The sequence below is a fragment of the Tursiops truncatus genome, chromosome 10 (assembly GCF_011762595.2).
Source record: "Tursiops truncatus isolate mTurTru1 chromosome 10, mTurTru1.mat.Y, whole genome shotgun sequence".
Classification (NCBI taxonomy): Eukaryota; Metazoa; Chordata; class Mammalia; order Artiodactyla; family Delphinidae; genus Tursiops; species Tursiops truncatus.
The window spans coordinates 34670798-34696623 of record NC_047043.1 but is presented as its reverse complement, the minus strand read 5'-3'; the positions used below and the strand labels follow the sequence as shown (position 1 = coordinate 34696623).

Here is a 25826-nt window from a genome sequence, read left to right as displayed (position 1 = left end):
AGGGGCTTCCGGGGAGGAGAAAATAGAGAGTTATTGTTTAATGGATATAAAGTTTCAGATTTACAGATAGTCATGGGCTGGCAGATCAGACTCCAATTAAAGCCTTCAGTCTCCACTGGCCCTACAACAGGAACTCCATTATCTCCATCTGGAACACCCTTATCTACAGCCGACAATACTCTCAGGGGTTTACTAGGTCCCAAAGGGCTAAGTCCTGAGGTTAAAGCATTGCAGAGGAGAGAACTGTAGCCTTTTTGTCCAATCTGCCCACAAATCTCACGGCCACAGGTCACTATTGTAAACTGGTACAATACATTCCTCTCCCTAAATATCTCTAAGAAGTTACACAAATTGACCCACCTCCTCTCCTAAATTCAGAACAGTGGATGCCCAGTTGCTCTACTTTTTTTTTTCTCTTAAATTTTATTTATTTATTTTTGGCTGCATTGGGTCTTTTGCTGCTGCGTGCGGGCTTTCTCTAGTTGCAGCGAGAAGGGGGTTATTCTTCTTTGCGGTACACAGGCTTCTCATTGCGATGGCTCCTCTTGTTGGGGACCACAGGCTCTTGGTGCCTGGTAGTTGCTGCACATGGGCTCAGTAGCTGTGGCTCACAGGCTCACAGGCTCTTGGTGCCTGGTAGTTGCTGCACATGGGCTCAGTAGCTGTGGCTCACAGGCTCTAGAGCACAGGCTCAGTAGTTGTGGCACGTGGGCTCAGTAGTTGTGGTGTGCGGGCTCTAGAGCGCAGGCTCAGTAGTTATGGTGCACGGGCCTAGTTGCTCCTTGGCATGTGGAATCTTCACGGACCAGGGCTCGAATCTGTGTCCCCTGCATTGGCAGGCAGATTCTTAACCACTGCGCCCCCAGGGAAGCCCGTACTTTTGAGTAACTCTATGTTCTCCAGAAGTGACCCTTTGTCTCACAAAGAAGGTCAGTTGTCCTCCATTTCAGAAAAGAAGGAAGAAAGGAAAGAAGGAAGGAAAGAATAAAAGAAGGAAAAAAATACAGACTCTCCCGCTACACCTGAAAGGTGTGGCCAGGTGGGCAGGAGGAAATCCAGGAGAGTGCAGGCACACAGATGCTGAGCAGCTGAGAGGAGCAAGTAAGATGAGGCTGGAAAGTGTAGCTGGTGCCGTGGTCTGAATGTCTGTGTCCCCTCAAAATTCATTTGTTGAAATCCTAACTCCAAAGGTGATGGGATTAGGTGGTGAGGGCTTTGGGATGTACTTAGTCATGAGGGTGGAGCCCACATGAATGGGATTAGTGCCCTTATCAAGGGGAAAGCTCCCTCTCCCCTTCCACCATGTGAGGATACAGTGAGAAGCTGGCTCTATAAGAACCAGGAAGTGGGCACCCACCAGACACAGGCCCCTTGATCTCAGACTTCCCAGCCTCCAGAACTGTGAGAAATGAATTTCTGTTGTTTATATGTCATCCAGTCTATGGCATTTTTTGTAGCTGCCAGAGCTAAGACACCTGGACTTAGCAACATGGAGGTCTGTCCTCAGAGAGAGACACTTTGGTGTCTGATTCCTCCCTGGAGTTGGGGGAGGGGTGTGGCCAGGTGAGGAAGCTGGGTCAGGGTTTGTCTTTGGAGGCACTGTGGAGTGGTGTGCACACCAGGGCTTTGAAGTCAGGCTGGAGGCTGGTTTGAACCCTGGCCCCAGCATTACCACCTCACTAAAATGAATAAATACATCAGGCATGTAGGAAGTATTGAGGAAGTTGTAGTTTCATTTCTTTTCCCATTTTCTACTAAGGGTGCCCATGGGCAGTTCATGGCCTCTGAGCCTTGGTTATTGTTTCTGAAATGAAATGCCTGGCTCCACGTGTGCCTCTCTTCCTCCAGCAGGTTAGGCCAGAAATGTTGTTATGGCTAATGGTAGAGAGATAGAAAGCAAACAGACTCACAAGCGCCTTTTGAGCCTTGGTTGGCATCTCATTTGCTAACGTCCCATTGGCCAAAGCAAGCCACATGACCAAGCCTGTATAGTCAGCCTGACAAGTGTGGACCAAGAAATGCAGAAGACAGCAAGAAAAAGAGTTGATGTGGGGTCTTAAGAATTGCAGTTTGGGAGGCATTGATTCAAGGAGCAACTCAAATGTGCCCCGAGGGAAATAGAAAATGGCAGGGGTTTATAAAGGCAATAGACAAAGACATTCCGGAAGAAGTTATATACGTTATCTTTACAGAACTATGGGTGGTGCCCACAGGCATTCAGTCGCCTGTGGGCAGCAGATTCTTTGCTAAGCCGCTGTCTCTAGGGAGTAAAGAAGAAAAGTTCCAGGTGGTCTCAGGGTAACAGGGTCAAAAGTTTATTTTGCATTCAAAATGCAAAATCATGTGCATTGTTATTAATGCACATTAATATGCATGTGTGGAAGGTCCACCTCCTTAATGGCCTCCCAGCTCCATTTTAGACCCTGTGAGGGAATTCCCTGGTGGTCCAGTGGTTACGACTCGGGGCTTTCACTGCCGTGGCCCTGGGTTCAATCCCTGGTCGGGAAACTAAGATCCTGTAAGCAGAGCAGTGTGGCAAAAAAAAAAAAAAGAAAGAAAAGAAAAGAAAAAGAAAATACGAAAATAGACTCTGTGACATAAATGACTCCACTTTGTTGTTCATGGTCCATAGACGTCATTGCAAAGTCATATGACAAAGGGCAGGGATCCAGGGAGGCAAGAAGAATTGGGACTATGTTCTTCAGGCTACACAACAAGCAACACAGGGCCGGGGTACACAGCTAAAAGCTCAGTAAAATATTAGAACTTCCCATGAGTTCCCCCCCTTCCCTCCCATTTCCCAGAACGTGTGACAACTGATCATTTGAGGACTCTGAGCTAGAGAGAGGAGTAGTTCAGTTAGCTGGGAAGAAGGTTATCGGTTCAGATTAGGTTTAGCTGCCATTGACAGAAAATCCCAAGTAACGGTGTGCTAAATGAGGTAAATACTTCTCTCTCATGTAAACAAAATCCAGCGGAAGCAGCTCAGGGCTGGTACGGCAGCGCCACGATTGATGGGGACACAGGCCCTCCTACGTAATCGATTTCCTACCTTAACACAGCTTTTATCTCACAGTCCAAGAGGGCTGTTTAAGCTTCAACCATCACACCTACCTTCCAAAACAGGAAGAAGGAAGGCTGAAAAAGGGAATACTCCCTTTCTTCAAGGACAATTCCCAGAGGTTGTACACACAACTTCTGACTCTATCCTGTTGCAAGCACTGTAGCCATTCTCCCCTTCTTACATAGTAATAGCATGTTTGACTGGTCCCGTAGCTGCTCCTCTAAAGACTACATTTCCTAGCCTCCCATGCAGGTAGATGTGGTCATGTGACTAACATCTGGCTAATAGACTGTGAGTAGAAATGATACTTACAGCCACTAATTGTGACCTTAAAGGGATGAAGTTTGATCTTCCTTTCCCTTTTCTCTCCTTCCCACTCTCTGGGATGTGGATGTGATGGCAGGAGCTGGAGCAGCCATCCTATATGATGAGATAAAGGTCTTCTATTGAGAATGAGAGAGCAACAAGATAGAAGGGCCATAGGCCACCTATCAGGCATTTACATGAGAAATAAATACATTTCTCCGTTACTTGGGTCACTACTATTTTGCATCTCTTGTTTCAGTCGCAAACCAATATCCCTTTTAATGCACAACCCATTAGTCAGTACTTATCATAAGGCTACACTGTCTCAAAGGAGCCTGGGAAACGTGGTCTTTATTCTGTGCAGCCTTGCGCCCATCTAATGATTGGGGGTGCATCGCTGAGGAAGAGGAGATCCTGGAGGCAACTCACCCATCCCAGCCACTGGGGGAATAATATCAATAACAATAGACACAGGGTATACTTCGTGGGGCCAGACAGACGTTGTGCTGGTGGCTTTGCCTCCATGTCCTGTCCTCATGGAACCCTCAGGGCCATCCTGAGAGCAGGTATTAGAGCCCCAGTTTTAGAAGTGGGGAGGCTGTGGCCCAAGAGGTTGTGACCTGGCCAAGGTCACACAGCTCCTCGGAGTGGAACTGGGATTCAGACAAAGGTCTGTCTAGGCTCAAGCTCCTAAACCTATACCTGGTCCTTAAAGGGTGCTTCCTGGACCGGCAGCCTCAGCATAAGAACTGGCTGGAAAAGCAAATTATCTTAGAAGTCACACACTTGGGGGGTGGGGACAACAACCTGTGTTTGAACAAGCCCTCTAGGGGATAAGGATGTACACTCAAGACTGAGAGGTTTCCAGGTTTCAGGTTTTGGCAAACCTGAAAATGGCGCACAGGGGCTCTCACCTCCTCTCTCTCCAGGCAAACCCAACCACTAAGAGAGATTTAACCCTGACCAGATCTAAGCTTCAGTTCGCCTACCAGCCCCGGCCCTGGAACTTGGCTTAATTGGTGCCAGCAGCGTCAGCTCGGGGTGGGGAGGTGGCTTTGTCTTCTCCTCGGGAGACTCCTAAAAGGGGTGGTAGAGAGGGAGGTAGCTGTGGCTCGGCCCCTGGATGTAGTTTCGAGGTGAAAAGGGGAGGTTCACACCATCTTGGAATCAAGCCTCTGGGCATCTGAAGTCTCCTGTTAAATGCACAAGATCACACGTTCCCTCTCTCTCTCTTTCTCCCTCAGAGTCCCAGGGCACTATTGTGCAAGGTATGCTTGGTTTTCAGTGGGAAGGAGGGGGATGGGAGTCTATGGCACAAGCTTCAGGGATTTGGTCATTTCTGGTTCCTTCCAGGGCAGGAGGTGATGATGATGATGATGATCACATCTGTAGCATCTACTCTGAGCCAGGCTGTTTTCTAAGCTCTTCCTATGCATGAACTCATTTAATTCTCACAACCATGTGAGGGAGGTACTGTTATTAGTGCCTCTGTTAGAAGGAGAAACTGAAGCACAGAGCGCTTAAGCATGTTGCCCACTCTCACAAAGCCAGAAAGCAGTGTAGCTGACCTCTGAACACAGATGATGCGGCTGCAGTGCCCATGCTCTTAGCTGTTGAGCTATTCAGCCTCCAAATAATAGTAAAGACATTTATGGACTTTTTTATAGTCCAGGCGCTGTTGTAAGTGATTTACGTATTTTAAAAAGTGCAATGTTCTTACCATTGCGTCAAGTGAGATATTTCCAGCAGACCCTTGGTGTTGGTGGATTAGACATTTGTGGTTTGGGTTATTTTTCAAGACTTTGTGTGTGTGTGTCTGTGTGTCTGTGTGTGTGCATGCGTGTGTCTCACCAGGAAAAGTGGGAAAGGTGAGGCCAGAGATTGTTGCTCTTCCCATGGTGTCGTGTTCTAAAATGAACCTGCACATCACACTGTGGTTCCTGGGGAAAAATAAACCAATCCCCACTACCAGTCAAAACAACAATATTTGTGCAGCTCCGGTAATAACCGCTGGAACCACCCTCCCTCCTGGCTTGCTGGCAGCGCCTTGCTCTCAGCTCACTCTCACTCTCAGGGCCCCTGCAGCTTTCTTTCCACAAAGCTCCTGTTCTTGGGCTGACAGCAGCTTCTGGCTGGTTCAGGACTCACCTCCTCCAGGAAGTCTTCCGGGATGGCTCATGCCTTCACTCTGGGTTGGACTCAGCTGTTCAGAACTGGATGCTCCCATGTTATCTCTCTCTTCCATTGACCTCTGTGATGCAAGCCTCTGTGGTTCTCCCTCTACTCCTGTGTTCGGACTTTCTACGTCTGTTTTCCTCCCCTCCCAAGTTTGACTGGTCCCTTCTCTTTCTGCTATTTTCCTTTCCTTGCCTTCCCTCTCCTTCCCTTCTCTTTTCTTTCCCTCCCCTCCTCTCTACTGCCCTCCCTTTTTAAAACACTCTTTTCTACCCTTGACCGTTCCTGCTTTTCTGCTTTAGCTATCTCAAAGTTCTTCTACCTGGACTACTCTCCCTCCTCTTCACCTGTCAACCAGGGACTAGCTCAGAGCCTCATGCCTTGATCCAGCCTTTCCTGATGCCCACAGGCCTGACTGCATCACCTCCTCCTCTGTCTGCCCACAGCTCTCCAACATCTAGTCAGCCCTACGAGTTCAAGCATTTGAATCACTCTCGACTTATTTGGCATCATTTAAACATTTATTGTGCACGCACCATGTACAAAGCCTGCCTCGTCCTTTGCCTGGAAAACTCCTACTCATGCTTCAAAGCTCTCCCAGACATTGTCTCCTTATGTCTGGACCCCCTTTCCCACAGCTGGGCAGGGTCCTCTCTCCTGCACATCATACGTGTGGTTAAGGTACACAGGGCAGATGCTGGCAGTGCCCTATCCGCCCTGCCCTCCTATCCCAGTGTTCTCTGCAGGCTTCTGCACCGTGTGTGCTGGGGAGCTAGCACCTCCAGACTCAGGGAGCAGCCCTCCAGCAGTAAGGATGGGATTTGGGGATTACATACCCCAGCTTCCTTGCCCCTCTGGGGGGCAACTCTGAGGCATGCTCCATCCAGCCTTCTGCTTTGGGTGGAGCCCCAGCTGCCCACAGCAGTCACCTGCTCGTGAACACTCTCTGCCTTGGTTTCCTTTTCTTCCCTTGCTTTAGTTCCTTACTGGTGCTTCTTGGCCCCACTTACCAAACGAACTACTTGCAGGCAAATCTTGTCCCCTGATCTGCTTCTAGGAAACTCAAAGAAGGCAAATCATATAGAACTTACTCTGTTCAAATCATAAGACATTTTCTAAGTGCTCGATTCACATGAACTCACTTCATCTGTGCGACAGCCTTCCTCGTGAGGCAGATCTTGCTATTATCATTTCCATTTCACATATGAGGGCACTGAGGCCCAGGGAGGTAGAGTAGAGTGGAGACGGTCCCACTGTTCTGGGGACTGAGGGGTGTCCTTAGATGTGAGACTATCCTAGGACGGTGTTGGGAAAATCGGGACTAGGCGGTCACTCCAAGGTGAAGTCACTTGCCCAAGGTCACACAAGAGTGAGTGGGAAGATGGGATTGGAGCCAGGCAGGAGCTCCGGGGTCTCGCTCTGGACCTCCCACACAGCACGAGCTGCACTGCCTGTTAGACGGGCCTGCTTCCCCGCAAGATGGTGGGGTCACGTTTTGTACATTTCTGTCTCTAAGTTTTGCACCGAGGAGATGTTTGTTGGTGATTGAGCTAGATGTTGGAGATAATTTAAAAACAAAAACAAATGAGTGAGGGCTTCCCTGGTGGCGCAGTGGTTGAGGGTCCGCCTGCCGATGCAGGGGACACGGGTTCGTGCCCCGGTCCGGGAAGATCCCACATGCCGCGGAAAGGCTGGGCCCGTGAGCCATGGCCGCTGAGCCTGCGCGTCCGGAGCCTGTGCTCCGCAACGGGAGAGGCCACAACAGTGAGAGGCCCGTGTACCACACACAAAAAAATAATAACAAAAAAACCCCCCAAAACAAAAACAAATGAGTGAGATGCAGCCCCTGCACTAAGGGAGCAACTAGTCAGATAGGGGAGACCTGGTTTCTCAGGTCATGGAGTCCCCAGTCTGATGAAGGGGTTTCCTGTTGGGGTCAGGGTCTGTCCTTTCCTCCCTGACTTCTCTGCAGGGCCCAGACCAGGGTTTCCGGGAGGCTTTTCCCCTTCCCTCGTGCTGCTGTCCACAGCCAGGCTGAGGCAGGCAAGAGTGACGAGGTTGCCCTGGCACCCAGTCTGGGCCTCCACTCTTGCTACCCAGAGCACGAGCTGGATCCTGGACCAGGGCAGCTGGACTGATTCCTCCGAGCATTAATTCAGTGCTTTGAGCCTCTGTCCCCACCATCTGGCTCCGGTTTGGCTCAAGGAGAAGGTGAGAAATTGATGAACTGGGTGCTTGGATCAATCAAGCCCTCGCAGGGAGCAGACGGCACTTTCCAAGAGTTCACGGCAAAGAATGTCACGAAGGAAGCGTGTACGGTGTGGGCAGGTCTAAGCGATGGTGCGGCTCCCAGGGACTAGCAATAGGGCGGAGTCGTTACCCCCCCAGGCCTGACGGGGCAAGGAAGGGAGGTCTTACGAGAACCCAGCCAACGCTGCTACCCTGGGAAAGGGGCCACCAGACACTGTGCCCTTAGGTGAGGAACACAGCCACTGCCGGACCCAGAGGGAGAGGGGAGCAAATACCCTGACTTTTCCCCGCCACCTCCTCCCATCACTTTCCTTCTCAGGCTTAATCAAGTCTGAAGTCAAAGATTGAATGGGCCTGGGTGACACAGTCCTTAGGGGTCAGCCCCTGTCCCGCACCCTGGAAGGTTCAGGGGCTCAGAGACAGGCAGAGGGTAGATGGGGAGGGGAGCTGAGAGAGATGCACAGCCAGAGCGCTGCTGGCGGCTCCCGTCCACCCCTCTCCGCTGCCCCTCACCCCACCTCACCCCTCCTGACCCCAGAGGCCCTGGCTGGTGGGCGGATCGGGGAGTTGCCCCTCCAAGACTCACACTAACCCTCTCATTTTACAATCTGTCTCCTTGCTTCCCAGAACTTTGGCAAATTTATTCCCTCCATCCCCTCCTTATTTCCTGCCCCTCCCAAGTCCACTGGAGGGGCCAAAGGGCAGGCAGGTCCAGGAGGTCCTCTGGGAAGAAGGGGCGCGGAAGGGCTTCATGAACTGCTAGATGAAAGAGGGTGGAGGGGGAGAAGCTTCAGTCCAAGAAGAAGAGAAAGTGGGGGAAACAAATATTTCTGAGCCCTATACTGTGCTAGATACAACATGGGCGCTTTCTTACCCATTACTCATTTCCTCACATTCCTCAAAACATTCCTGAGGTTGGTATCAGGGTTTCCATTTTAAGGATGGGAAGACTGAGGCTCAGAGAGGTTATGTGACTTCTCAAACATTGTACAGCAAGCGATAGAGTCAGGATATAGACTCACGTCTGCCCGAGGCCAGGGAAGAATTAAATGAGGTATAATAAAAGTTGGTCTGAAAAGATGTGAGAAGGTTGGAATGTGGGCAAAGGCTGAACAGGATCCTACCCCCAGGGCCAGACAGAGGGCAGGAGCCCGGGTCAGTGGCTGGAGGGGAGCCAGTTCGCACAGTTTTGCTTTCGTACTTCTGGAGAATGTTCCGGGGGTGGGGGGGTGGGCGGGGTGAGGGGAGCATCCCTGGTGCCCTTCAAGAGCCATGTCCAGCTCCAGCTGCTCTTCCTGCCTGCAGGCTGTGAGCTACAAGGGGTCCCGGAAGGCTTGGGAGAGATTTTTTGATTGGAGTGGCAGTCGGGGCTGGTAATCTTGGGCAAAGACCCTAGGGATGAGCTGAGAAGGCCTCGGGGGAGGGAAGGGTGGCTGTCTCCTTGGCTCCGAAGAACAATTTTAAGTGAGATGAGTTTCTCAGAGCAAAGGGCAAAGGAGAGACAGGAGATAAGGGAGTCCTGCACTGTGTATTGGGGGGAGGGAGGAGGGTCGGTGAGGTCAGAGGCCCAGGGACCAGCACCGTATGTACATGGGGGGTGGGAGGAACTGGGGCGGGAGGCCCAGGACCAGCCCTGTGGTGGGTGGGTGGATCTGTGGGCTGGGAGGTCTTGGGGCCAGCAGTGTGGGGGGTTTGGGGAGGGTGGGAGGGGCAGTCTGTGGGGCCGACTTCAGCTCAGTGCTCTCCAGGCCTGGAGCCTGGGGTGGAACCTGGTGTGGTAAGGTCCGAGGGGAATTGGGAATGAGGGAGTCTCAGCATAGCTCTTGCCCCAGACTGAGGCTTCCTCCAGCTCCCTCTGAGTCCATCCTTCTCTGTCCTGGCTCCTAAAATGAATGGACATCCCTCCCCAAGCCGGGCCTTCAGCATCGGATGGGCCATGAGGGTAGGGGCAAGGGCCTGGTGAACTTGTGTGTGTGTGCGTGTGCGTGTGTGTGTGTGTTTGAAAGAGAGAGAGAGAGAGGAGAGAGATCTCTTGGATCCAAACTCTTAAGACAGCCCCAGGAGTCGGGTTGGGCCAGGAGGAACTGCCCTCCCTGAAATGTGGTTAATTAGAAAATCCAGACGAAAGCCGAGGGTGTAGAAGTAGTAAGGCTCAGACTCCCTGAAGCCAGCCTCTTCTACAGATGAGGAAAATGAGGTGTAGAAAGCAGAGAGGCTGGTTATGAACTCAATGGGCTTAAAGGAAGTCTCCCTGCCCCGCAGGCCAGGCCCTCATTACATCCCAGAGGACTGGCAGCAACAGTTAAGGTTACCCAGGGCTTCCCTGGTGGCGCAGTGGTTGAGAGTCCGCCTGCCGATGTGGGGGGCGCGGGTTCGTGCCCCAGTCCAGGGGGATCCTGCGTGCCGTGGAGCGGCTGGGCCCGTGAGACGTGGCCGCTGGGCCTGCGCGTCCCGAGACTGTGCTCCGCGGTGGGGGAGGCCACAGCAGTGAGGGGCCTGCATACCGCAAAAAAAAAAAAAAGATTACCCACCCACGGGGATCTGTGGCTACCCCTGGTCTTAACATCCATTGAAAATCTCATTTTCCCCACGTTAAAACAGCGTTAAATAAATAGCTCCTTTCTCACAGAGTTGATGGGAGAAGAAAACGACCAAGAGCTTGGAATAGCATCTGATGCTTACTAAGCACAGAATAAATGTTAGGAAATGACAATGATGACGACCACGATGATCGTAAAAGATGCCACTGTTTCAAAGGGAACCGCTGCTTGACATTGGGTCTGATCTTGTCCCGGCTGTGCTGGAGCCACAGAGCTGGGCAGCCCATCCAGGAGGGGAGGCAGAGGCAGCAGCTGGCTGGTGTGAGGGGTCTGCCCGTCCCTCCGCATCGTGGTCCCCTGGCCCTGCACTTGCACACTCAGCACACACTTCCTGGCCTCTGCTAGGAGGTTCCCCTGTGACTCATGTGGGTCCAGGCCCCTCATCCCGGCCAGCAGCACCATGGCATCAGCCTGGGAGCGCCCAAGGGCAGGGCTCCAGCCTGCCTGGCCAGCCCCCAGCCCCGAGAGGGGTCATCAGAGGCGCTGCCTGTCACCTGGCTGCCGGCCTGCACAGTGTCCGCCTCCTGCCCCGGCCACTGGGCCTGCCGTGGACCGCCAGCAGCTGACATGCACATCATTCTTCCTCTGGGCTGACGCACATTCTTCTGGTACTTTGCACAGTCACTCGTTTAATCCCGGGAGATCAGCTCTGCTCTTATCTCCATTTTTCAGAGGAGAAAACTGATGCAAAGAAACTTTAAGTGGTTTGTCCAGGATCACAGGGCTGGTGGGTGAGCCAGGCAGGCTGGCTCTAAACTCACGCCCTTTACAACCACCGTATACTGCTCTGAGGGGCCCCTTTCCTTCCTCCTCCAGGACTTGGTGGCCCAGGCTGTGTGAGCGAATGAATGACTTGGTTCCTTACCCGCACACTGTGCACAGCTCTCTGGCTGACCCTATTGCGGCATCATCGCTCCACGTGGGAAAGACCTCGCCGCCCGTCTGCTCTATGATTTCTGTCCTAAGGTCGGCTTTTCTGTTCTCGTGTCTTTCCCAGATCCCGACTTCGTTACTCTATTTCTCCCGCCGCTCTACAACCCCTCACTTTTCACCTGTGTCCCCTCCCCACTTCCGGATCTGTACTTAGAGTTCCAGCGACTCTTCTCATTGGCTGTGGAGCAGACGTCTGTAAGGAACTGGCCAATCAAGAAGCCTTATTCTGCTCCACCCCCAGCACCACAGGTTGTAAGTTCCCTCTGGGGCGGGCATTCTGAGCAGAGGCAGGAGTGTGCACCGGTGAAGGGCTTGCTGGGAAGAGAGGGACTCTGTCTAGAGAGGCTAGGCGTGAGGAGAAAGGGGTTCAAGGCAAGACAGAGTTGGGGCCACAGAGGCCAACCCAGCACTCCAGTCTCTGCCTCTCTCCCAGTTTTGAATTGCTAGGTCCTCCTTCTGGAGTGTGCTAAGTATCAACACAAGGGATGCTACTTCCAGACCTCCAGCAATCTCTTCCTCACCTCCACTTTCCTCTGCCCAGCCTGTGGGCCTTAAGAAGTGGGCACGGACCCTGCTGTTTACTCGCTGGTGTTTGCTCCTGGGTCTGGCCTTGGTCCACTTTGGCCCAGGCCAGTTGGCACAAGCTGGTTGGTGTAACAGCCCTTCCTTCTTCCTTGGCCAGGAGGCTGCCCCAGACCCAGTTCCAGGAGGGCCCTGAGGCTGAGGGGTTCGTCACAGGGAGGGGCCACATGGAGCCCCACACCCCAGGTCCCTGTGATGCTACCTATAGGATGGTAGAGGGGAGCAGAGTTGCAGATACCCACTGAGGCCAAGAACCCAACTGCCCCAGGTGATCTGTAGGTGCTGGTTGGTGCTGCCGGGGGCTCCTGGCTGGGCTTGGGTTCCCGGGTGAGGTGGGGACCACACAGCTGTGTGCTGCTTCAGTGGCAACCCTGAGTGAGAGACAGAAATGCTTAGGGAGAGATGCTCTGCAAACAGAAGTGACCTCTGCAAATCCTACCTGGCTTTGCAAACTGTGGTTGGAGCCTTCAAATGCAATGGAGCATGCTGAGGCAGGAGGAGCCCACTGGCCTGTCCTGGGCTTTTCTGTGGTATGAGTGAGTGATAGAGCAAGAATTTAGCAGCCAAACTGGGACCAGCTGCCTGCTGGCTGTATCAACCTTGAGAGTTATCAGCAAATCTTTAGTGAGTTTACCTGGAAGGTCTCTGGGGTTGTGGGGGCCTGCAGTGTGGCCCTCAATCCGTTCCCTCCACCAGTCCTGGGCAAACTCACCTGGGGAGGGAGTGATTTCTCTTTATGTATACTCCAGTCTCAGAAGCTGCCTTTGTCTCTGGTGCGTGTATCATCTGGAACTGGAATTAGATTTGGTTATGAGTGACAGAAAAACCCAATTAATAGCGTTTTAAATAAGATCAACATTTATTTCTCTCTTACATAAATGAAGTCTGGTGGTATTCAGTCCAGGTTTGTTATGGTGGCTCTGCAAACATCAGGAATCCAGGCTCTTTCTGTCTTATTGTGTCGCCAATCTCAAACATGGCCTCTACCTCATGGTGCAACGTAGCTGCCAGAGCTCCAGCCACTGTATCAGCATTGCAGCCAGCTAGAAGAAGGACGTGGTAAAGAGGAGCATCCCCCACACACTGGAAGTCACATCCATAATAAGTCACACAGAATACTTCTCTGTGTAGCCTGTTGGGCAACATTTAATCATATAGCTGCGCCTAGCTTTAAGGGAAGACCAAAAAATGTAGACTTTAGTCTGGGTGGTCTTGTGCCAAGCTTAAAATCAGGGATCTTGCTGCTGAAGAAGAAGGTGGAACAAAGAGAATATAGCTAGCTGTCCTTTCCACAGTGTGAGACTTGAACAGAGGGTTCTGGGCAATTCATGATTACAGGTCCCTCCAGAGAGCAGCCTGGCTGCGGGGAGTGGGGCTCTGCCTCTCCATCCAGGCTCTGGCTCCAGCTTCGGGGCTTGAAGTTCCCCTTAGAGCTGTGGCAGTAGCAGGGATACGATCCTCGTGGAGCCTCCAGCAGGGAGAGGATCAGTTTGATGATCAAGGCCAGCCACGCCATCCCAAAGAGGATCCACAGAGACACTGTGTTCTTGTACCACAGAGGGTAATTCCGGGAGGGGTTCATCCCTGGGGGAGAAGCAAGGTCAGAGGACAGAGACCTGGGAAAGTCAGGGCCATGCTCCCAAAACAGAAACAGACATACATGGCTTGATGTGTCTGAGTAGAATGTGGGAAGTCCAGACCGGGTTGAGATTGCTGGTCTTGTGGTCACCTCCCTTGGATTCTAGGAAGCCTCCCTGGATTAACTCCTAGGGTTTAGAAGCTAAAATTCTTCTTTGTCTTTCTGAAGGACTCTGTGCTCTGTCCCAGTGGTCCTCAAAGTGGGGTCCCTGGACCAGTAGCATCAGCATCCCCTGAGAGTTTGTGAAAAATGTGAATGACTGGATTCCACTCCAGACCTACTGAATCACAAGCTCTGGGGGTGGGCCCAGCAATCTGTGTTTTGACAAACCCTCCAAGAGATTCTATTGCCTGCTCTGTGGTTGGCCTGTTTTTGTGTTTGGTTTTCTCATGTCTGAAGGAAGGGAGCTTTCCAGGAGCTTTAGGAAGAACATTCTCATCCTACATCCTCATCCCAATGCCCTCCAGCTGCTTCTCCCGCCCCGCTTTGCCTGCCTCTCCCCCTTGAGTGCTGTGCTCTAGTCACTCTGGTCTTTCCCCCATTTCTCCATCCATCCTCTTTCATGCCCCTGGGCCTTTGTACTTGCTGTCCTCTCAGCTCAGAACGCTCTTCATTTCCTCACCCTTCAGATCTCAGCTCAGACTTTACTCCCCAGAGACTAGACTGGGCCCCTGTCTCCCGCAGTCTGTATGTTACTTACCCTCTCTGGGCCTCAGCTTCCTCATCTATAAAATGGAGACAACAAGAGCGTCCACCTTCTAGGACTGTCGCGACCATCATATGGGTTCACGTCATAAAGTGCTCAGGATGGTGCCTGGCATGTAAGACCTATAGTCAGGTGGTTGCTTTCCTCGCCTTTGGATCCCCACACTGTGCCCCAGCACAGTCAGGACTGGATAAGGAATGAGTGAGGGAGGGGACGGATGGAGGCTTAGATAAGCTGTGTCAAGAGCCTACTCCATCACTTAGCTCTTCCCTCTGCGCTGGAGGGTCTATCTTATCAGATCAGGATTGTTCAAAGGGCAGAGATCTGGCCTCTTATTTCTTTGACATCGTCTTCTGTCTCCACTCTCTGTACCGCCCACCCCTCTGTCCACCCCCTACCCTGTCCTGCTGGCCCCAACACAACCTCTTTTCCCTGTCTTCCCCAGCCCGAGCCCCTCTCCTGGGCCCCAGCTCGGGGATGAGCCCACAGCCCCGGGCCCGACGTCACTGCCTGGCGGAAGCTGGGATTGGATTAGGCTGATTGGGTTACAGGGCCACCGTTCCGCTGGCGGTCCCAAATGAGATCAGCCGTGAGCCAGCTCTCTGCCCGTCAGCTCGACTTGCTTCTGGCAACGGAGGGGAGGAGGTGTTCTTCTCCCCTCTTATTTCATTGTTTTTTTAGCCGAAATCATAAGTGGCAGGAGACCTGGCAGCTGGCAAGGCGCTCAACGGAATTGCAAATGTATTTGGGGGAAGCGGAGGCTGTGAGCTAGGGAGAAGCAGGCGGCTGGGACCTGGGGGCTGTCCCGGCCACGGCACTGGGGCCAAGAGGAGCGACTGGGAAGACAACACACCCTGTGGCTGCTGACACAGGACAGTGGACACCCAGAGTCCAGGTGGTGGACCTCAGCACTCCCATCCGAGAAAGGGGTTTCGTCCTATCCCTGGAGAACGAGGAAGGCTGAGAGACATGGGGAAGAAGTGAGGGTGGGTTGTCCCCGCTGAGCTATGGAAGATCTTGGAACATATGTGTATGAGGATCCCTGGCTTGGGAGTCTATCCTAGACCTGTCCTTGGCTTGCCTGCTCTATGACCTTAATCAACTTCCTTCCCCTCTCTGGGTCTGTAGATGAGGCAGTCGGGGGCTGGTTGTACAGGTTGGGCACTGCACAACCCTAAATGGTTGCCATTCACACAGAGCATGATGAGCATGGCACCCATGGACTGTTCCAGCTTCTGTCCTTGTCCCCCCTTGACTCTTATGACCTTTAAAAATGACAAGTATTATCATGTCACCTGAAAACCATAAGTGCCTTCCTTTAGTCTTAGGACAGAGTCCAAAATCCGTGACTCGGCCTGTGAGGCCCTCTATGTGACCGGGCCCTGCTTCCCTCTCCACTCTGAGCTCTCTGCTTCTACGCTGGACGTGGGTGACCATGAAATACTCTTCTGACCAGCCCAGCCATAACAGCCTCAACCCAGGGCTGTGTGATCTACAGAGGGCAAGTGAGGGTACGTGTGGTCACTTGTCACGAGACACTGAGATGGGTGCAGAGGGCAAAGTGTGAGTAGCACATCTCTGGAGATGTGGTGAAGGGGACAGTTCTGCCTGTTGCCACTCGGTGGGAGTGGGCTGCCCGGCAGTCCCTCTGGACTTAAAGGGCTCTCGTAGGTTCATACCAGGCCTTCTCAGTCAGAGCTTTTGGTTGAAGGGGACTCTGGGGGCCCTGCGCCTAATACACCAGCTTCCCTGCCCTGCCAGGCCCTCCTCACTGCTGCAGCTGTGTGGATGTCTCTGCCGCCCCATCCCCCCACCCCCCCGGTGGTGGCAGAGGCCTTGCTTCACATTTCCAGGTTGCCCATGTCTAGAGAAGCCTGCCCCCTCCTCCCCCTGCCCTGCCTTCCCTCAGGGGGCTGTGGGGCCTCTGGACATACTCACAGAGTGTGTCCTCAGTAACCCCATACAGGTTCCTCCAGGTAAGCTTCTAGGGGAGCCTGCTGTCAGCTATTCCCATCTAGGACCAAACTTCAGAAGCCCTAGTAATCCATGGGCACAAAGAGATTGCAGTTGGGGGTCCCATTCCCTCTTCTCCTCCCCCCTCCTTGCATGGGCACCCTCAGAGAACAAGGACTTGTGGGTTTAGGACTATCACTGGGGACACATCCTGAGTTTCATCCTTTGAGCCCTGGGGTAAGGTGGGGGGCAGTCAGTGGAGGGGGCCAGCTGTTGCAGGAAAGCACTGAAGGTTTTCAGAGGAGCTGGGCAGGTGACATGATAGCACTTGTCATTTTAAAGGTCATGAGAGCCAAGGGAGGACAAGGACAGAGGCTGTACCAGTCCATGGGTGCCATGCTCATCATGCTCTGTGTGAATGGCAACCCGTTAGGGTTGTGCAGTGCCCAACCTGTACAACCAGCCATGTGCAACAGCCCTGCCTAGACTAGGGAAACGGCAGTGGGAACAGAGAGGAGAGGGCATACCCAAAACTCATTCTCTGAGCTCTGAGGTGGGCAGATGTGGGAACGGTGGGCTCAGCTCTCCTCAGATACATCTCTCCTCTCTGAGGGTAGGAGTGATAGCATGACGCACTTGGAGGAAACTGTCCCAAAGCTTCTCTTCCAGAGCAACGGCCTCCCTTCCAAGACAGAGGATATCAGGAAGGGGCAGCATGACGCCTCTGACACCAGACCTTGCTTCCTGGGGAAGGAGAGGTTTAGGGAAGGGGACTTTGCACAGAGTCTTAGCCATCACCTAGACCGGCCCCTCATTTTATAGACAGGAATACTGAGGCCCAGACAGGGGATATGTGAGGCCGTCTGGAAAGGGCTAAGAGTTTTGGAGTCAGGTCAGAAGTCATACCCCACTAGCTGTGCAAAATCTCAGGCAAACGTCTTGGCCTCTGTGAGCTTCGTCCTTCTCCTCAGTAAATGTGGGGACAGTCATCGCTCTTGGCTGCTTAATGGGTTCTAGCTGTTTGTTACTTTGGTGGGACCTCATTTCAATATTCCAGGCTGGGTTCATATTGCTTCTGCAGGAGAGCAGAAGGGCAGCGCCTCCAACTCACTTTAGGGCACACAGCCCCTTGAGGCCATGGCCACTGCTCACTTGGTGACCCTTTTGCGGGGGGAGTAAAGGGGGATGGGGCTGGGGGTCCAGCCACCCCTGCGCCCCGCAGAATGTCCCTCTGTTGCCACCTGCTGGGCAACTGCCACAGCTTTTTAATACAAGGACAGTCGCTTCCGGGGGCCCTTGACTTGACCACGATGGGTGACGACCGCTGATTAAACCCCACCTTGGACCCTATGGGCCACACAGCCCTTTCTTACTGACCAAGTTTGGAGACCAATTGCTTGGGGGTTAGGGGAGGCTGGGATTTTCTGATTCTCCCAGACTCTCCTGCCAGACCCCCTGGGCTGTGATGTGGGCTTCGTGGCCCTGAACCCAGGGGCATTTTGTGGGGCGGGGTGAAGTGGGGAGGAGAGACCCTGGGACAACGATGGACGGGGGAGAGAACTCAGGGCCCCCCTTTATCTGATGAGCTTTAAGAATAAGAGGTGAGCCTGGGGAATTCTCAGGCTTTCCAGGATGGCCAGAAGTGTGGCTTACAGCATGAGGCGCAGGGTTCAAACTCCGCTTGTCACTTTTTAGCTGGGTGACCTTAGCCCTATCACACCACAAAGGCAAGCTGAACCTGCCAAAGCCCGTGTCCTCTGGACTTTGGGCCCCAAACCCTTACAGGGCCTGGCACGCAGCAGGTGCCCAGGGACACGGACGATGGGCTGATGTGTGGAGGGCGCCCCTCCCGCCTCCCGCCGGGGGTTCTCACCAATCACGTAGTCGCCGAAGCCCACGGTGCTGAGGGTGATGAAGGAGAAGTAGAAGCCCTCCACGTAGCTCCAGCCCTCCACGTGGGAGAAGAGAAGCGGGGGCAGCAGCAGGAAAAGCAGGAGGCCGGACAGGAGGGCGCTGGAGCCCACCAGCCACCGGGCCTTGGCCGGGTCCTGAGGGTGCACGTAGCGCCCAGCCCCCATGAGGCCTCTGCTCAGTGCACGGGGCCGGGGGCAGACAGCCTGGGGGCGCACCGAGCCGACGGCAGGGTGAGCGCTACCCTCGTAGGAAGGGGGCCGCCTTTGGGGCCTCTGCCCCTGCTGTGAGTTCTCCAGGCTCCTGGACAAGGCCTTGGCTAGCTCCAGGTCCCCTCCCCACTGATGTCCCTTTATCACTGAAGACCCCCGTTCTGGGCAGTGACCCCAACCCCACCACACTCCAACCAGTAACCCCGATTCCCAGAAGGATCCCTTGTTCCCACCAGTGAACCCTTTTACCCACCACGGCCATCATTTTCTACCAGAGACTCTCCCTCCGGGTAGTGACAACCTGGCCATCCACGGCCCCGATTCCCACCACAGCCCCCCATTCTAGAAGTGACCCGTCCTTCGCCCCTGTTCCTGCAGCCCCCTCACCTTCCAGGTGACCCCCAGCATGCGGGCGCAGCTGTGCACCCCCTGCTGCATGAGATGCCCCAGTCGGTTGAGCACCACGAGGTTGAGTGGAATCCCCACGAGAGCAAAGAAGATGCAGAAGAGGCGGGCGCCCATCGTGCGGGGGCTCAGGTTGCCATAGCCTGAGGCCAGAGGGAGACACTTCAGGAGGCCTTTCCGTCTTCAGGGGCCCCCGTTCCTGACCCGCTACGGACATGGCAGCTGGTATGTACCATGGCCTTCCCTTCCCATGCAGGGCGCTGTACTTGCTCCCTCAGTCCAGCCTCAGCCACCCTTCCCAATGCAGATTATGCCCAGATTGACGGATTGGAAAACCGAATCTCTAGGGGGTGCTGTGTGCATGGGTACACACCACGAAGTGTGAGAATCCCGTCTGTCCTCGCTTCGTTTCCTCCCTCCCTGGGTGGGCAGAGGGGTGCGGGAGCCTGCAGAGCCTCCAGCCACTTCCTTCAGGATAGGTGTTAGTTTCTCACGAGTTCCCTCACAATGGGATATCAGCCCCCCGTGGGCAGCAGGGACTTGCCAGCTTTGCTCATCACTGTTATCTCCAGCACCTAGAACTATCTGGACCATACTAGGTACTCAGTCTTTTTGTTGAATGAATGGATGGGTAGCTGAGTGAATAAAAGAGCAAGTTGGTGATGGGTTTTATAGATGGTAAGTGATTTCAGGGCTCAGGCCCATCCTGCTGGCCCAGAAATATCTGTGTGCCGGTCAGACCCTGTTTCATTCTAGGGCTTGGAAAGTACAGCCCTCCCAGGGTGCTGGTCCTAGGGTAACAGGGGTGCCAAGGAGGCAGCCCGCTGCTGCGCCTCTCAGGACCCCTTCCTTCTGTCGTGAACTGTCCCACATGTACCCGGTCTCCCATCTCCCCTCTCCCCCTCCTTTCTCTGCATTTTCTCCGTGTGCATGTGTGTGTGTGTGTCCGTGTGAGTGTGTGTGTGGTTGGAATCAGAATCATGAACTTCCCTATTGTCCACCTCTGAATGGCTGTCTCTTTTTTCCTGCCTTTTAGAATTCCCACCCTAAGGGTAGGTGCTGTTGGAAAGGGCAAGGATGGCCCCCAGCTGGGTTTTGAACTCCAACCCTGTGGCTTACTAGCTACGTGATCCTGAGGAAGTTGTGCAACTTCTTTGCCTCAGCTTCCTCATCCGTGAGAAGAAGAAGCCTTATCCTTGGAGGTTGGACCATACGGACAAAATGAGATCTCGAGTATAAAAGTGCTCCTACGTGCCTGGTACGCAGACCAGGCGTGTGGGGTAGGGTGGAGACCCCTTCCCCGGCCCTCCTCCCTGCTCAGAGCCGGCCCAGACAGCTTTAGGGCGGCACTGAGTGGAGAGAAGAGACAGGGACAAAGTCCACATCAGGAATGGTAGAGCTGGGAAGAGAGAGGCTGCGAAATTCTGAATTAGGTGGGCCGGTCATGGGCCCAGGGCAGAGAGTGTAGGAGGTGTGGGGTTCAGAGATGAGAGACCCCCGCACATCTGGGAGACGTGGCCCACAGTGACTGCATCAACATCCCCTCCTGCTCTGGAGCGCAATAAATGGTGGTAGAGTGGGTATATTTGGAATTCGTTATGTCAGCATTTGTTGAGCACCCACTGTGTGCCGGGCCTTGTACTAGACCCGGGGGTGTAAGGGTGAATAGACACCATCCTGCCCCAGCCTTCCGGGGCGCAGGGCCCATGGAGTCGAGGGGCCTCCCAAGCATGCTTGCTTCAAGGTGGAGGACTGCCCAAGCCCCCGGGCAGCCTGAGATCTGCTTCCGAGAAGTATTATTTAAAGCCACAGGGAGAGTCCTCTGGGTGCGTCTGCCTGGCTCCACTCTGGGGAGGAGAGTGACTGCGAGTTTCCTGGGGAGTGGAGCTGGCTGGAGGTGGTAGCCACCAGTGGTGTCCGCCCGCCACCTGGTGGTGAGTCTGGTGTCATGCAGGCGCTCGGGCCGGGCGCCCAGGCAGGGTGCCCAGGCAGGGTGATGAGGCAGCCCCTCTGGAGTTATTTCCTGGGTGTCAGAGCCGGAGGGATCTAGGCCACTCTTCTTCCCCAAACAACAGTCCCCAGGCACCCACCCAGGACAAGTTCCACCTCTGCTCTCCTGAGGACAGGCCTAGAGATGGGGGAGGGAGGTCTAGCCCAGGGGTCCAGGTGTATGAGGGAGGAAAGGCGTTGGAGAGGATGGTGATGGGGTGAGGGGGTGCCTTAGTGAGCTGTGGAGAGGTGGGAAGGGCCACCTTCCCCAAGGCTGCGAACAGGGGGTCAAAAGGCTCTTTTTGGATTTCTGTCCCTCCTTCCTCCCCAACTTTCCCTTACCTCCCCTCTGCCCTCACCACCCCCTAACCCAGGCTGAGTGCTGGGCGGGCTTGGCCGAACAGACCAGGACACTTACTGTGCCCAGCAGCATCTTTATTGCTACCCGGGGGGCCCTCAGCTGCCTGAAAGGCTGTGTGAGGCAGAAGTCCCCAGAGCAGCATTTCACAAACCTCCTGGGGACCTGGGTGCAATGCAGAAGCCGATTCAGCACATCTTCAGTGAGCCCAAGGTTCTGCTCCCAGGCGGCGCCCACGCTGCTGCGTCTGTTTACGCTCAGAGCCAGGAGGCCCTAGTAACCTCTCCGAAAGTAACTGGTGCCCTGTCCCCAGGGGAGGCCGCCCTCCCCAGCCCCTCCTCCCTGGCCCCATCCTGCTCTTACCGATGGTGGTGATGGTGGACACGGAGAAAAAGAAGGAGCCCACAAACTCCCAGCGCCCCATGCTGGTGGTGTTGTCGAGGACGATGTCCCCATTTTGGTAGGCTTGGATGACGCCCTGGGGGAGAGGCTGTAGTGACCACCAGGCTCTGTGGGGCGATGGGGCCCCTGCACCCAAACACACACACACACACACAAACACACACACACACACACACACACACACACACTCGTGACAATGATCCCAGCCTGTCTGGGGCTAGGAGGCTCTTTCCCTCCAACCAGGGGCTCCCCACGGGCAGGGACCATGGGGATAGCTCCTTCCCCTCTCTTCACCCCAGAACCCAGGTCAGCCCAGGATATCTCACTGGCTGGAAGAACTCCATTTGTTCTCTCCCCTGCTCACTCCTGTTCTTGCAACAAGCCCTGGTACATGTGGTGTATTAGGGGAGCTGAAGATAAAGGAGACATGACCTCAGTCTTCAGCAGGACAGAGCCAAAAACTTAACTAACTTTGATACAGTGCAGCCCATGCAGCTCTAGGCACACAGGCAGTGCAGCTGCGTGATCGCGGGTAAGATATCCAACTTCTCTGCTCCTCAGTCCCCTTCTCTGTAAAATGGGAGTACTAATCGCACCCACTTCATCGAGTCGTTGAGGGTTAAATGAGGTATTAGGTGTAAAGACTTAGAACAGTCTGGAACATGGAACATGGGAAAGGTTAGCAGTTGCTATCATCGTCATTACTGCAAATATAATGCTGTTGGAATACAGATAGGGAAAGTGTGCATTCTGATGGCGGTAGAGGCAGAAGGCTTCATGGAGGGGGCGATGTTTTAGTTGGGCCTTCCTTGAGGGTCGGATAGGACTGTTCCTGGTGGAAGGACGTTTAGGTAAATGGGGCCGCAGGAGCAAAGGCTGGGAGGGAGGACTGCATCTGGGGTGTAGAATAAGGAGACTGCAAGGTAGTTGGCAGCCAGGCCATGCTTGACTCTGCCATGCCAGGGATGGAGTGGCAGGCATCTCCCAAGGTCACCGAGCAAAGGGGAGGCAAGCTCAGGTACGTGTGCTCTGTGGCAACTGGCAGCATAGAAGATGCTGGCAGATGGGAAGGGGAGAGAGTCCTGCAGGGGTGAGTGATGGAGAGGGCCTGAGCTGCATCCTGGCACAGAGTGGCCCGGGAGGCACAGAGAGAAGATATTCAGAAGCCCAGGGCTCTGGCCTTATTTGGTGTGGGTAGTGAGAGAAGCATCTAAGAACTCTGTGAAGGTGTGTGGAGGTGAGGCCAAGGACAGAGATTTAGAACAGGTGGAGGAACAGGGCTGGGAGGAGGAGAACCGCTTGCTCTTGACCCCGTGGGAGTTTGAGGGCCGCGGGAAGTTGCGCTTACATGTCTGCACTCAGGGGGTTGATCTGGGTTGGAGATACCACATCCCTATTCTTGGGGATGGTTGAATCCACAGGGGGTTGAGGAAGGAGGAGAAGTGGGGGTGGAGCAGGAGGGCGTGGAGAGGAAGAGATGAGAGCCCCCCAGGGATCCTTGGGAAACACCCACATGCACAGATCTGTACTGAGCCGGTACTCATGGTTGGCAACCCCAGTGCACTGCCTATGAACCTGTGCCTTTGTAGTTAACCTCTCTGAGCCTCATCTTATCCATCTCTAAAATGGGGATGATAATAATGGCACCTACCTGTGAGGTAGGTGGGGATGAAGCAAGTTAGTACAGTAGGAACAGTGCCTGACACACAGTAAGTGCTACACAGAAGCATTTACTATCATTCCCGTTGCCATCATTGTCACGTTCCTTGGGCCCAGGCTGCTGGTAACTGAAGTTCACCACCTTTTCAAGCGGCGTGTCACACAGCCCCCAGGACTAGGCAATCGGGCTGTATTTGTAGAAGTTGAGATGTAGGGGGTGGAGGTGTCACATCAGATTTTCCCTGTCCAGCTCCAGGCCCAGCCACAGCGGCCCAGTCTCAAGGGCTCAGGACTCTACCTCCAATCCACTGCTCCGGTCCCTTCCCACCCGACACACTTCCCTGCTACCTTCTGGGGACTAGCTCTGGGCTGGTGACTCTGGCACACAGGCCTTGCCCTCCTCGCCAGAGGAGGCACGGGGACTGCAGGGTGGGGATGTCGGTCTAGGGGCGCAGCTGTCTGCACCCACTGACCAAGCCACGGTCCAGGACGCTGATGCTTCCGCCAAATCCAAGCAGCGCCGGGTCCCTCGTCGCCTGCCCAGAGTTGAAGGAGACCTCCGTGCATCTGTGAGGCCCTGCCCGGAAGAACCCTCGCCTGCCTGCCCTCCTCCCCAGGCCCCGATGGGTCTCCCCCACCCCCTCAGCAGTCTCTGTCCTCCGTGACCTCTGCATCCTCCCACCCACCGCCCCCTTCAGCCCCTCCAGGCCTCCGCCCAGCCCAGCGCTCTCTGCCGTCCTTGCCCCCAATTCTCAAATTTGCACCTGGGTCTCCGGTGGAAGGGGCCAAGGGTGCCCTTTCGCCCTTGGCCCGCGGTCCGACATCGACACAGCGCCGCGCGGTCCCAGGTCGACCCCTCCTGCCACCTCCCAAGCCGGCCAGCGCGCTCTGTCCCTACGCCGCCCGTACCCGGTCGGCCCCGCCAGCCAGCTCTGGACCCCGTTAGCGCGCCCCTTGTCGTCCTCGTCCCCAGATTCGGGTGTGTGCGCCATGCAACTCTCTGGACAGGGAGGGTCACGCCCTCTCGCCCCGAACCGGGGACTCATGGCGCCGCGCTGCGCATTGCTCTCGCCGGAGCTGGGCTCTTTCCATCGGGGTCCAGCCCAGTTCTGGGGTCCCTACTCGGCAACGCGCGCCTCCGTTCGTCCCCGCGTCTGTGCCCTCCACTTTCTTTTGGAGAAGTGCTCCCGGCTTTGCCCTGACCCGAGCCGATGCGTGCCCTCTCGCCGCATGCCTGTGCACCCCGCGCTCCGCTGCGCCAGCCACCCCCCTACGCCCCACCACGCGCCCGGGCCGCCCCGCTCGCCCCTGACCCGGATCAGCGAGTCCAGCGCCGGGCCATCCAGACAGGTGAAGTTCCGCAGCAGCGCCCACTTGTCGCGCTGGAATCTCTCGCTGGAATCGTGCGCCGCGGGGCTCTCCAGCAGCCAGAACACGCCGGTGCCCAGTGCCAGGTAAGTCAGGTAGGCAAGCAGCAGGAGCCATGTGCTCGGCATCGCGCAGCCCCAGACCCTGCCCTCGGGCGCCTCCCGTGCTCTCCGCCTGCACTCAGCGGGAAAGGCAGGGAGGCCGGAGCCGGGAGCCATGGACCAGGACTGAAGCGGAAAGGAAGGGCTAGGAAGGAACTGGGCTGGTCCGTTCTCTAGCCAACGCCTGCCTGTGCCCAGTTTTCTCAGCAGAGGAGGCGTGCTGGGGAATGGGACAGCCCTGCCCCACCCCCACCGGGATCCAATCCCAGGGACAAAAAGAGGCCCAGCTGTGGGCATCTGGCCCCGCCTCGAATGTGTGTGGAGTGCCCACCCCCAGGCAGGCCTAGCTCTGGGAGAAGGGGAGGGCTGCTGGGTGACCGCGGGCGCTGGGAGAGAAGGGGCCCAGAGCCTCCCAGCGTCCTATAGCGAACAGTGGGAGGGACTCTTGCAGACCGCACGCAGGGTGAAGAGAAAGTGCGAACGAAGTTTATTGTCCTGGGGCACTGGGACTATTGCCACGGACTTGCTGCCTGTCGGGTCCTCTCTGGGTCTCTCCCATCACCATCCTTTCCTTTATGTGCCCGAAGATGAGGGGCTCCAGCCAATCACCACCTGCCCATGAACTTGGGAGGCAAGAGGGGCCTTGACCAGTGGGCTTGTCCATTCCCTGCTTCTGAAGAGGCCCCCTCACTCCCTCCTCCACCCAGGATGGAGGAAGGGTCCAGGGTATGTGAAGAGTCCTGGGGGTCCTCAGTTTCTCAGGCCTCTCCTCTGTCTTAGGAAGTCCTGGGTGTAACCCGGGTCTCTTGCTGCTGTAGGTCCTTCCCTAGGTGTCTCATCCGAGCCTCCTCTGCTTCACAGCCTTGCCTCAGTCCTGTCCAGAGGTCCCCAGCCACTTATGGGTCTGTCTTGCTGAGAGAGGTTTGCAGTCCTTGGTGACGTTGGGCCTTGAGACGGACTGGTGTAAATGTCTCCTTTCCTCCTGGCCAGAGATGTCACAGTCTGGCAGGAGGGAGACGAGGCTGCACAGCGTATTCCCAAGGGGTGCTGGGCCTCCACGCAGGTCATTTCCTGGAAATCTCCTGGGATCAGTGGGCTGGTGTGTTCCCAGGGAGTGTTTGGAAAGGCTCTTAGGAGCCCAGAAGGGGTGATGAGGTCAAGGGGTGCCCTGAGGGGTTCAATGGAGGCCTTGCCCAGGAAAGTGGGTGGGACA

General features: G+C 55.1%; 1 protein-coding gene across 6 annotated transcripts; it reads right to left on the bottom strand.

The window, feature by feature from the left end:
* Positions 1–623: 623 nt before the first annotated feature.
* On the bottom strand, positions 624–24808 carry KCNK17 (potassium two pore domain channel subfamily K member 17). 6 transcript variants are annotated; one of them, XR_012334464.1, is made up of 7 exons: positions 24458–24808; positions 21447–21561; positions 18719–18879; positions 18082–18256; positions 12785–12953; positions 12545–12702; positions 624–12435 (listed from the first exon to the last, which is right to left on the bottom strand). XR_012334464.1 is itself a non-coding variant. In XM_073810766.1 (6 exons), exons 1-5 carry the CDS (start codon positions 24728–24730, stop codon positions 12820–12822), a joined length of 858 nt encoding a protein of 285 aa, XP_073666867.1. In that variant the 5' UTR covers positions 24731–24808; the 3' UTR covers positions 624–12702; positions 12785–12819. The 6 variants fall into 6 exon arrangements, 2 of the variants coding, with proteins under 2 accessions (XP_073666867.1, XP_033720203.1); XR_012334466.1 differs by having other exon boundaries at positions 624–12281; positions 12623–12702; XR_012334465.1 differs by having other exon boundaries at positions 5787–10291; positions 10890–12702.
* Between the last annotated feature and the right edge of the window lie 1018 nt (positions 24809–25826).